The 12,530-nt window shown below is 36.2% G+C and overlaps 1 protein-coding gene across 1 annotated transcript; it reads right to left on the bottom strand.

The window, feature by feature from the left end:
* Positions 1 to 3,874: 3,874 nt before the first annotated feature.
* On the bottom strand, positions 3,875 to 12,238 carry LOC132641548 (uncharacterized). The gene is made up of 9 exons (XM_060358588.1): positions 12,082 to 12,238; positions 11,175 to 11,297; positions 9,377 to 9,574; positions 8,014 to 8,092; positions 6,220 to 6,362; positions 5,860 to 5,973; positions 4,762 to 4,893; positions 4,449 to 4,562; positions 3,875 to 4,353 (listed from the first exon to the last, which is right to left on the bottom strand). The coding sequence occupies exons 1-9, from the start codon at positions 12,133 to 12,135 to the stop codon at positions 4,303 to 4,305; spliced, it is 1,008 nt and encodes a 335-aa protein (XP_060214571.1). The 5' UTR covers positions 12,136 to 12,238; the 3' UTR covers positions 3,875 to 4,302.
* Between the last annotated feature and the right edge of the window lie 292 nt (positions 12,239 to 12,530).

Below are 12,530 nucleotides of genomic sequence, written 5' to 3'. Positions count from 1 at the left end.
CGATGAAGGTTCAGGTCGGCTCAGTCTAGAAAGGGCTTTTTAGAGAGAGGTTTTGTAGTCTTTAATTTTTGTCCTTCTGTTGATGGTAAATATTTATACCCTGTTTGGCCAAGCTTATTTATCTCTAAATATTTTTATTTTATTCAATAAGTGCTTATTTTAAAAAAAGTGAGGTGTTTGATCAAGCTTTTGTGAGAAAATAAGTGCTTCTAGGGAATAGCTGAAACAGTTTTTCAGAAGCTAAAAAAAAATAGTTCTGCAGAAAAACACTTTTTTGAAAAGTATTTTTAAGAAAAATACACTTGGAAATACTTTTTAAAAGCTTGATCAAACACAAATTGCTGCTCAAAAGTACTTTTTAAATTAATTAACCAAACACAAACTGTTTTTCTCCAAAAGTACTTTTTTTTATAAGCATATTTCAAAATAAGTTAATTTAGAAGCTTGGCCAAACAGGTTATTACCCTTACACGGTGCTTCCATGAAAAATGTATATCTGAAAGAATTTTTTTGTATTTATTTAGTTTGGTGTGACCAGATAAAATTTTATCGTGTTTGGTTTGGTGTTTGGAGATACTGTATTAAATATTTACGTGTCGGTACAAACAAATAGTACTATGTAATAAAAGTTGAAATACTTGCTGTTATATTCCGTGTTTTCGCACATTTGGAAAATTGAAAATAATTTTGACTTGTAGGAAATAAGGTCATAATTGATTTCATTTAACACATGAGTTGTTTATGAAAGAATATTATTGTGGAAGGGTTGAAGAAGGCCAAGGGCAAAAATTGGAATTTCGGAAATTAGTTTCGGGAATTACAAAATGTGATCCATAAGTCATTGGGCTCAAAATAAATGATGAAAAATTTAGGCCCAATACTAAGGGGGTGGCCGGCCAAGCCAAGGCCCAGCCCATGGTTTTAATTAATTCCCATGTGCCAATTTAATATAAGGGGATCATTATCTAGTAGAACATTCAAGAACCAAAGAGGAGAAAAACAAAACACAAAGAAGAGCAAAAATTAGAAGGCCATTCGGCCATAGCTAGGTTTTTCACCCCTCAAAAATCTTGATCCAAAAATTATTATCTTGTGGTTTTCCTACTAAATTAAGGGTCCTTTACAACTTGGTGTAGTTGTCTTGGAAGAAAGGGCACTTGGTTCATCAAGTTGACAACTTGGTCAAGTGAAGAAGATTGGAGAAAAAGGTAAGAATCAATTCCTTTTTATTATGTTATGAAGGTTTGTTTGTGTTGTAGTATGTGGAAATGAGTAGAAATTATGGAAATATGGAAGTTTGCAAAGTGGGTGTGTGTGTAAGTATGTAGCCGTGTGTGTGCATTATTGTGTAGTTAAGATGAGTTGAATTTTATGTTGTATTCTAGTTGTGGTTATGGTGGGATTTATATTGGAAATTGAAAGTTGAATGAATTTGGTTGAAGATGTAAAATGGGCATGGAGCCGTGTGGGTGGAGATAAGAATGGCAATGAATTAATTTTGTTTAATATGTTAGTTGTGTTGTTGTGATCCTTATAATGTAAATGAAGGTTAAATGGTTTAAGCTGGTATTGAAATGGAATGTAGAAGATTATGTCACCTTAGAATGATTTTGTGATATTATGGAAATGAAGTTGTTAAGGTGTAACTTATGATTATGGTTGATGAAATTGGAAGATGGAAATATGTTATGAATATGTATGTTGAAGATTAGAAGTTTTGGATAGATTATGGTTTTGGTGGAAAGTTTGTATATTTTGTATATCTTGTGAATATATTGTAGAAATTATATGAAATGCTTTCGAATTGTATTGTAATGATCTTGATTAGTAATGAATGTGAAAGCATTGAGATTGGTTTGGAAATGTGAAGTTGGACTGAAAGTTATTGCACTATGTTGGAAAGAGGAATAGTTATGCTATATTGCGTTTTGTAGTGATTGTTGTTGTTGATTGTTTTGGCCGAGTTAAATTCTCGGGGATGCTATATGTATAGGGGAGATGCTGCCCAAATTTCTGTAGACAAATATGAATTAAGATTGAATTCTTAAAGACTTGAAATTGATAATTGGTAATTGTGACCAATTGTAGATTTTGGACGAAACGGGAATTGAATTTGGAAAGGCGCAAAGAGCGAATAAGGTATGTAAAGCTATCCCTATTCTTCTTTTGGCATGTCCTAGGTATACTAGGATCGGATTTGAGTCTCGGAAAGTATTTTGTTCATAGAAACCCGCGTCTGAAAATATCCCTTTTTCATTCAATAGAACTGAATTCTATATGTATGTTTTGTTGAAAGAATTGTGTAAGCCCTCACAAATTGCCTAGAAAGTTAAGGAATGTCCCTAGGACCTCTATGGATGACTTTATAGACTTAATATACGTAATTCGCGCCCATCGCTTTAGTGGACCCGAGGTGGGCCCACTATTCCCAATTTGTCTCTTAATGTACTATTGTCTTATTTTCGAGCAAAATAAAATGAAACGATTTAACTGTCCTTCTAACTACTATATAATAATTATTTTAAATATTCCCTTGAGTCTTATAAGCTATTTTGGAACTTGGAAACGATCCCAGAAAGATTATTTCTCTGTAGCTCATATGACATCCGAAATACACTCACTATGATTCTATCCGATATCATTATTACGATTTGTCCGTCGATATGTATTACTGAGTCTCTGGAAATATATGGTATTTTATATTGCATTTAGTTTCTCACTACTCCACTCGTGGATGCCTCAATGTTTCCCTCACTGAGCCCGGGCCAGGATATGTTGTCAAGCGTATTCCACTGCATTGTTCGCCGTGCCTCGATGTGAGGGGGCAGGTTTACTTGTACATGGGTTGTGGAGTATGCTGTGCCATGTACACACATTCTGATATGACATGATATGATTTGATATGGCCATCTGATATGATATGTTATGTTACGGGGTTATTCCCTATTCTGGAGCATGATGTGTTGTGGCGCCAGTGTCGGGGTGGCGACCACGTTCTGTTCACCGAGTCCCTTGGCGGGGCCGGATATGATATGGCATATGTTTCTGCATACACTCTTTATGTTCTGAAAATATGCATTTGATAATCTGGACATTACACTCATTTTCTGTACGTTCTGTTCCGGTTACGATTTTGTTTCTGTGCTCCAGGCTTTACATAATCAGTACATATCTCGTACTGACCCCCTTTCTTCGGGGGCTGCGTTTTCATGCCGTGCAGGTACAGACGACAGATTTGCTGATCCGCCTGCTTAGGACTATATTCTGCTATCTTGGAGTGCTCTATTGTTCGAAGCCTATGTTTTGGTACAGTCTTTTGCCATTGTACATATGTATACTGTTCAGGGGTACGACGGGGCCCTGTCCCGTCTTATGATTCTGATGTGTTCTGTAGAGGTCTGTAGACATACATGTGGGTTCTGTATATGTTTTGGGTTGATATGATCTGTGATAGCCTTATCGGCTTCTACGTGCTATATCTGTTCATCTGTGATAGTTAGTGACGCCATTTGACTTTTATATCTATACATTCTGCTAATATGCCGGTTTGGGTTATGGGGTACGTCTGGGTGTCCAGCACGGACACTAGTCACGGCTTACGGGGTTGGATCGTGACACTTGCAGAGCAAAATGCTTCACTCCAAAAACGGATTTAGTTTTCCATTGTTTCAGTGTACAGCATTTTCTTAGATGAAAATGTTTATCAACAATTAAGGATGTTCAACAGCAAAATACAATTTAATCAAGAAATATTTCTCACAGAGATTTTTACTCCGTACGAAACCAAATTGAAGTATTACTCATAAATTAGTCGGTACTTCTGCTTTGCTTATATATTTTTTACCGCTTTTACCTTTTAGATTTGGATTGAAGGTAATCAAGAAGACCAGCAACAGTTTTTACATTGGACTTCAGAATGTTCACAGAAATTTGGAGCTACGAAGACTCTGTGACAACTGACAATCAATAACACTGCTAAATCAGTCAAACAATATAGAGATATCTGAAATCAAATTTCTAATCTTATATCATTCCTTCAGCAGCAAAAGCCCTGCCTTGTAAATATAGTAATAAGTTACATCCAATACACCACCCCCGTCCCGACATAGCATCCTTCCGAGGACCATCACCAACCCCGCCATTAGAAACCGCCAAATAAAGAAGAAAGAACTTAAGATACTCTTGAAACCACTGCCACTTCTATAGGACTTGAATACTCCAAGCAACCTGCAGTTTCTGTCTGGATTGATTGTTTGAACTCATTGATATCGCAGTATCAAAACCAGCAAGAATACAAGATGTCTACGACGATGTCTCCGTTGATTCTTCATTGAGGCCACCCTCTTGAATCAGCTGTTAATATTAAGAAGAATTAGATTGGGACAGTTCAAGATATATCTCCTATGACAGGACAGATTTGACGGATGATAGGCTGGAGTTGGAAATACCAAGGAGCCAGCTCGCTCATATGCTTCCATTGCTTTAGGATCATCCTCATCTGCATAGCCAACTTGCAATATCCGGGGACCATTCACTGACCAAAATGCTCTTCTGCCTGCTTCCTGCAATCAATTCATGATGTCAATGGAGCACGTCATACAAACGCCTGCCGAATCATCCATAGTGGAGCTCCTATCTCAGGTGGCTGGATATGAACTCCGAACTTGAAACACTATAATATATGCTGATTATTATCACAGCTGGAAGGGTTAAGATAAGCAAATGAAGCACATATAAAAAAAAAAACAGCTCAGATTAGACCTGTAATATGAGCAAATAAATAGCCTCTAGTGCCTGTACACGAATTTCAGGATCAGTAACGGGTTCTCGCTCGATTGAGAGTGCACATGCAAGTTCTTGTGGCATTTTCCGAGTGTCTTCCTCACTATAAACCTGTCAAAAGTCAGCCCATTAGAAAATACTCAATCCAGATGGAAAGGAATATGGAGAACTGAGAAAACATATTTGTAACGGTGAGCTATTGATAATTGGGAAGCAGAGAAGCAAGAAAGGAAAAAATATAGAGTGCCAAAAAAGTAAAAAGAAGATACTTTATGTTGGGACACAAAGGATATCTTGAACTTGATAGAAATTTCGATCAAGCCTTTTTAGCCTTTACCAAGCAGGGAACCAAACAGAAACGATTCTCAGCTCCACCTGCGCCTCTATTCCCATTTGAAATTTTGTTCTCTTTTCTCCTCACAAACTTTGTTTTTCTCTTTACCAGGCTAATGCTTAGCACACTCGTTCAGCAACACCATAATGTTACTGGTTAAATCCTAAAACAAGTAGTCCTTGAGAAGTGAACAACTAAAATGCAGCTCCTCTGTACTTGACAGGATAAAAATCTTAACTATAGCAGATATTAATCAGCATATCCCGGCAGATAAACCATTCCCTTTTGCGTTATGTTAAGTAATGTTACGCACTAATAACAAGAATAAACATAGTAACTCTCAGCATACTTGTTGAGAGAAATCTTTGTAGACAGTCCTTAAATAAAGATGGAAGAACCATTCACCATATGGTCTCTGAATGAATTTTTGATAACAAACAACATTTCTTAGTTCTCAGATTTCACATTATCTGATTCATTGAACTATTTCAATCAGAGAGAGAATAATTAAATGATAGCTCTCCATCAAGCATAATAACAATGACTTTGAGATGCTGGAAAAGAACCTTACATGTCTCTAAGGTGTTTCATGAAACAAACAAATAAGTGTCGCATATGAGAGTAAAAAGCAAAGACACAGCCATTCTTTCAACTCTCAACTACAGAAAGATTTGAAGAATGCTGCAGAAATGCAGAAATAAATAAATTATCATGGACATCTTCCTTATATAAGTACAAGTCACCTTATTTCCAGCAACAGGCAGGAGCAGAGCTGGCCATAAGAATTCAGAAATCAGAAGCAAATTTTGCAGCTGATTCTCCGCTTCAAAGCAGCAGTTGCGGATGGTTCCTGCAACCTATACCCAAAATCATTGCACAATTTTATAGCTAAACTTCTGCTAATCACGTGATTGTAAAAGAAAGGTTTAAATATACAGTAAAAAAGCTGGATCAAGCCAAACTGCTATATTCGTGCTTGATGACAGAATTTTAAAACATTTCCAATTTTTTTTCAGTTGACATTCACATACATAATTTTAAAGCAGAAGGCCATATATACATGAAAAAAGCCATCTTGAACTGAAAAATATCCTACTACATACCCCTCTCTTTCGCAACAAGCTCTTAGAATCTTGCCGGACTATTAGCTTTAGAAGGGATCGTTTTTGATCAAGCAGAAGCTTTCTCCCCTGTTCCTTCTTAGAAATGTTAACAAGTATAGAAGCCACATGTTCAAAGGGATCAACTGACAACAAGGAAAAAAGAGATTTGTGGTAATAACAGGAATAAAGATAATAATACTGCAGAAAGTTAAGCCAATATTTTCTTGTTTGAGTTAAACATGCATCAACTTAAGGAAATATTAAGTTTATGCAAAGAGTACACCTTCACTAACAACTTAAACTTTTCGATGAGATGGTCAGACACTTCAACACAACACATGTCAAAAGATACATTTTTTTTACCAATACATGCCAAAAGATAGTACTTTTTAAGTACTAGAATCTTGAAATAATACATTTGATATACCTTCAACTTCGCCTAAGCAGGCAAACATTGAAAAAAAGATCTGTTAAGATTGAAGGCAGAAGCCCAGGGCAGAATCCAATTAGCTTTATCGTATGAAGGAGGAAAGGGTCTCTTCTTGGAAAATTGAACAGACAGACTTTACACAGCATTGCTCAGCCACAGCAGAATATCTTCTAACTAAGTCTTATAGCACCCAAAATTTGGATTGGAGCTGAATTACTATGTCCTAACTTATTAAGGACAAAAGTAAAGCCAAACTATAAGACCAGACGATTTGCAAAACAAATCAGATTTGTGCCTAAAGGCCACCTTAAAGAATTCTATGCAGCAACGAAATTGGTAGCTACAACATGAAACGTCAAAACGACAACTGAAACTTGCTTAAAAACTGTCTTAAGGTTACTACATTATAAGGTCGACCATCTCAAGTTCATTCAGTGTTATCACTAAACATTAAAGTGAGCAATTTTCTGTGACATATAATATGAAGTCAGATTTTATAATAGTTTGTATCATAAAAAGATTCTTCTTCCACATAAAGTCTGCAGTAAGTTTCTTGCTTCTCCGTCGAGGATTCACCTTTTCTCATTTTTTTTTTAGTAAGTGATTCACCTTTTCTCATTAAAGCACAAAAAGTCACATCTGGTCAAGTTTAAAGCTCACTGGACCAAATTTGTGGATAGAACCTGTGCTTTGGGTTTCAAGACTTTTGGGTCAATCCTTAGAGTAGATGAGAAGATCCATGAAAATTTACAGTACTAATTTGTTGACTAAGATTTATGTTAACATTCTCAGAAAAAATAGTTGTCAACTTAGAGCCCGTTTGGATTGGCTTATAAGTTGCTTATAAGCTGTTTTCAGCTTTTTTGAGTGTTTGGCTGGCCAGCTTAAAGTCATTTTGTGCTTAAAATAAGCTCAAAAAAATAATTGGGCCCATTTGACTTAGCTTATCTAAAGCAGCTTATAAGCTGAAAACAGCTTATAAGCCAAAAAAAAATAAGTTAGACTACCCCAACTTATTTTTTTTAGCTTATAAGCTGCAAAAAGCTTATAGGCATAAGCCCATCCAAACAGGCTCTTAGATTTGTTTTCCATCTTAAATGGAATGAGGTGAATTTAAGTCGAGTTCTCTAGCTAGTTAATCAATTCAGGTTCAAGTAGCCAATCTGGAGGCTTGATCAGGAAAGAACCACCCTCCTGATTCTCACTTTTAGTGTACAAGCTAAGCAGGGACAGGGATTTGTCTGGGTTCAGCTGTAATCAGTTCATCTTCGCTCTTAGTTCTAGGGACTGAAGTATCACAGCACTTGAAACACGCAAAACAATCAATCTGGATAAAAGGGAAATAGAATGATAATTAAACATACCTTCACTCTCAGAGGAGGACGAACAAAACGATCTCACAAGCTTCATGACATATAAGCCATGCATCTTCTCATCTGCAGACTGCTAATCAGGGGAAGCAATCAGCATAATAAGCATAAGAAACTGATACTGTTTATGACGATGATTAAGAAACCGGTAGCCAACTTATCCATATTAATTGAGGAGAATCAACGACAACAACGTGACAGCAGATTTAAAGTGTATGACGTGATTTAAGATATTTATAGAACTCTTGTTTCTTTTGTGTGTTTGTGTCTTTTTATTTCTTCAACTTCTGTACAAGCATCTTTTTCTTTCTTTTTTCAGCCATTCAATGACCAAAGAGGAGAAATGCTGAATTGACATTTTGAAACCTAATATTTGCAAAGTTGTCCATTATTGATTTAAACTTAAAAAGATACAGGACGCAATTTTGTAATTTATCTCACAACAGCGTTGCCAAAGGCGCGCTTAAGCCCCTAAGCGAGGCTCAAAACATGTTGAGCGTTGTGCGCTTCAGCGTCGTTACGAAGGCTCTAAGACATACTTTTCCTTGCCAATGAGCGTGTGGGAAGAGGCGACATTAAGCAATGGATATTTCACTTTATCGTAATTTTTTTTTCAATTTCTCTGTCCATATATTTGTTATTACAACAACAAGATGCCCAGTTGAATCCCACAGTGTGGGGTCTGGGGAGGGTTAAGTGTACGCAGACCTTACCCCCACCTTGGAAGGTAGGGAGGCTGTTTCCGAAAGACCCTCGGCTCAAAATATTGGTATTCATGATTATAATTATTACTCTTGAACTAAACATATATATATTTGTATTATTTCTCCATTTATGCATTTTTATTAAAGCCCACGCATTATTTTCTCTTCGTGCTTAAAGCCCCAATGGACCTTACAACCTTTTTTGCGCTTTTCGTTTGCTTTTGATAACACTGACTCACAAGTTTGTAAACAAGAATGTTGACACCTATTGGTAGCTTCAAATTTAAACTTGGTGTAAACGAGAACCTACGGAGAGTTGATAAGACCATCAAGAAAATCTGGGTGATGACCCCTGCAGTTATGTTTTGGTGTCTGTTGACTGAAAGGAATCGAAGATGTTTGGTGGAACTTCAAGTCCATATCATTCTATGGAAGCTAGAGGTTTGCTTCATCTTGTTTGTTGGACTAATTAGCTTGACCATTTTTTGGACGGACTTTGTTAGCTCCCTAGTTTTAGATTGACACATTGTACAGGGGCTAAAAATCTTGTACGTTTGTTCTCTTGTATTTTGAAACTTGTTGATGCATTTTTAATGAAATATCTTACTTAATCAAAGAAAAAAACTTGGCATAAAAAAAAGACGAGAATTAACCTGAAGCAAAGAATCAATACCAGCATCCAGCTGTGTGAGATTAACAAGGAGCATAATCAGCAGAGTTGTGATTTCACAATCTTGCTTGTACAGGGTCTCCATCGATGTCTTAACCATATGCATCTCAACCATCTTAGCTGCCAACTCTGGCTTTTGTGACAGATTTACCAGTGCTTGAGCCGCAGGTTCAGAAACCACCTGAATGAGTTTGTTAATACAAGTAAAGAAAATTAAAAAGGCCTTCTGGAGGCTACTGCACAGTATAAGTATCAATACAAGAAAAGAAGAATAACAAACATGTCATTAAATTGAGTTTGATAAAAGAACTCAGGAAGATAGACCATGGTCAGGTTGGAATTAACCAACAATAAATTTGTAGGGTTTTTGCACAGTTAGTATGGGAAAAAAACAAGGGTTTCACAAGAAGAAAGCAATTCGATATGTATATCCACCAACTTGGACAGGTTCATACTTTCAAGAGATCTCATCCAGCTTTATCTTTTTCTGGCTCATTATGTTATGCTAGGAAAGATTTTCATAAAAGGTTTCATGCACAGTTTAATTTTGGCATGAAGTCTTTCTAAAATAAAATTCGAAAAAAATGTTTGCACAATGAACTCTTATATGGTAAAAGTAAGTGTTTGCACAGTGAACTTTGGTATAACATAGTGTTTGCTTCTTTTCTTTTCAAAAGATATGTAAAAAATCATTGCTATAGCCTAATAGCAGTGAGTTAGTGTTTGCACAGTGAACTTTGGTGTTCTCAAAAGCCTTTTTTTTTCTTTTCAAAAAAAAAGGGAAAAGAAAATTTTCTACATTGTTGCTCTATCACCATGTTAGGATATGGATGGTTACGCCTAGTGTACACGACTATCAAGATTAACTAGAGCAGTTCAAGTTTATGCGGATAAGGAACTAATCCCTCTTTCCAAATATCTGATCTATTTTGACTCGTAAGATTCTTTTAAATGCTACAGGAAATATTACAAACATCCAGACATTATACAGTTATTGAAATATTGTTTTTGTTTATGATTTCTGTTCATTTTGGGACAAATCTTCAATTTCAATATCAAATTTTCAAAAGTTAAAGTGTTACTTATAAATCGGAACAGTAATTGTTTAACTTTTCTTGTCTCAAGCACCCATAATGTGAACTTTATTGATGTAATCACACCAGTATTGTCAAAGGCGCGCTTAAGCCGTGAAGCGAGGCTCAAAACATGTTGAGCGCTTCGCCTCCATTTATGTGCGCTTCAATGTCGTCATCAAGGCTCTAAGACATACTTTTCCTTGCCATTGAGCCTCTCTTGTTGATAATTCACTTTATCGTAATGTTTTTACAATTTCTTTGTCCATACATTTGTTATTCATGCTACCCGCAAGGGTGGCTCAGTTGGTTGAGCATGGGGCTTTCATAATGGAGGTCTCAGGTTCGAAACTCACTGCCTACAACAGCAGGGGATTTGCCTTCTGGGTCAAGCTCGTCGCACGGGGCTTGCCTAGTGCGGGTTACCTCTCCTATGTGATTTGCGAGCTATCGCACAGGAGCTGGATTTACCCTGTGTGCACCCGAAGGGTAACGGTTGCGGGTTCCCATGTCATCAAAAAATATTTGTTATTCATGCTTACTATTATTAGTAAACACACATCTATTTGTAATTTTGCACCATTGCGCTTTTTTTCACTAAAGCCCACACTTTATTTGTGCTTTGCGCTTAAAGCCCCATCTAACCTTAGAGCTTTTTTGCGCTGTTGATAACACTGAATCACACAAAATTTTAGAAGACACTGCTACCTTTTCTTCACCAAGAAGGCGAGACAGAGAGGGAAGCACAACGTCAGAGTACTTGCCGAGAGATTCCAAGCCATCCTCAGAACCAGTATAATCACGAACAATATCAACCGCTAGTTTTTTCACCTAAAATCATTGTTCAAACATACATATACCAAAAGAGCTCAATAAGACTACCAAACTCAAAGCAATTAGCTGTAACATAAAAATGGTTTACCACCAGTTCAGTTTGCACATTGAAAACTTCTAACATTTTTTTTTTTTGGGGGGGAAGGGAACTCGCACACCTATAGCATTGTTCAACATACACAGTGGACAATTAAAGAGAACAAACTTATCCACAATTCTGTTCCACCTTATAAATCTAACAAAAGATTCCTACTTTATTTTGACAGCTACTTTTTGCACTTAAACCATTGTTCAAACATATACCAAAAAGCTCAATAAAACAAACAAAAACTAAAAGCAAATAGTCTAAGACGAAAAAGGCTCACCACCAGGTCAGTTTCTTAATTCTATTCAGCTAAACCATTCTTTAAAGTTTAAACATACATAGCAATAAGTTCACCATATGGATAAAAAATCAAACCCTTTTAATAAAAGACGAAAAGGGTTCAACCCCATTACAGTCCCACGTTAAAAAAAAAAAAAAAAAAAAAAGAGCTACTTTTTTACCAAGAATCATTGTTCAAACATACATAGCAAGAATGATTAGTAATTAACCAAACACGAAAAGGGTTCATCCGAATCGGTTCAAATTTAAATATTTTAAGAAAAGATTCTTTCTTTACATCAATCAATCCAATTGAACACTAGCAAAAAGGAAAATAAAAAAACTCAAAGAAAGTGTACTCAAATACATTAATGAGTTGAATTATTAATACAAAGGGTATAAAGTTTTGATACATACTGGAGAAGAAGGGGAAGAGAGAAAGCCAATCAATTCTTCTAACTCTGTTGCCATTTAGATGGTTTTGCTTCTCTACTTGGCGGCACTGGTTGCTTTTTGGCTGGTTAGCTCTGTTTCAATATTTTTTACATTCAGGTTTTAGGGGTACGACGTCGTTTTGTCCGTAGGGGTCGTTTCCTAACGGATTAGAGTTAGGGATGAGGAGGAATCCGCGACTTAAATAGCACAAAAAATAAAAAGTTGAACCAAACTAGTACCAAAAAAAATATATATATAAGTAGTATTTACGCACGAATTTCGACAAATTGCAAAAACGCAGTCTTGGCCTTTCACGCACGAAATTCGTGCGTGAATGGGCATAAAAAAAAAAGGAACATTAGTAGTCACGCATAAATTTTGTGCGTTAATGTTGGGCCTTTTTTTTTTTTTTTTTTTTGCGTTACCTTTCC

Source organism: Lycium barbarum, chromosome 5 (assembly GCF_019175385.1).
Source record: "Lycium barbarum isolate Lr01 chromosome 5, ASM1917538v2, whole genome shotgun sequence".
NCBI classification, from domain to species: domain Eukaryota; kingdom Viridiplantae; phylum Streptophyta; class Magnoliopsida; order Solanales; family Solanaceae; genus Lycium; species Lycium barbarum.
This window is presented reverse-complemented; position numbering and strand designations above follow the sequence as displayed.

What these genes read in the sequence shown, in the direction of transcription:
- LOC132641548 (XM_060358588.1), bottom strand. Translation starts at nt 12,135, where the DNA reads ATGGCAACAGAGTTAGAAGAATTGATTGGCTTTCTCTCTTCCCCTTCT. An exon ending in TGCCTGTTGCTGGAAATAAG is followed by an intron (nt 4,894 to 5,859) that starts GTGACTTGTACT and finishes GACTTTTGACAG; the next exon opens with GTTTATAGTGAGGAAGACAC. An exon ending in TTTATTTGCTCATATTACAG is followed by an intron (nt 4,563 to 4,761) that starts GTCTAATCTGAG and finishes AATTGATTGCAG; the next exon opens with GAAGCAGGCAGAAGAGCATT.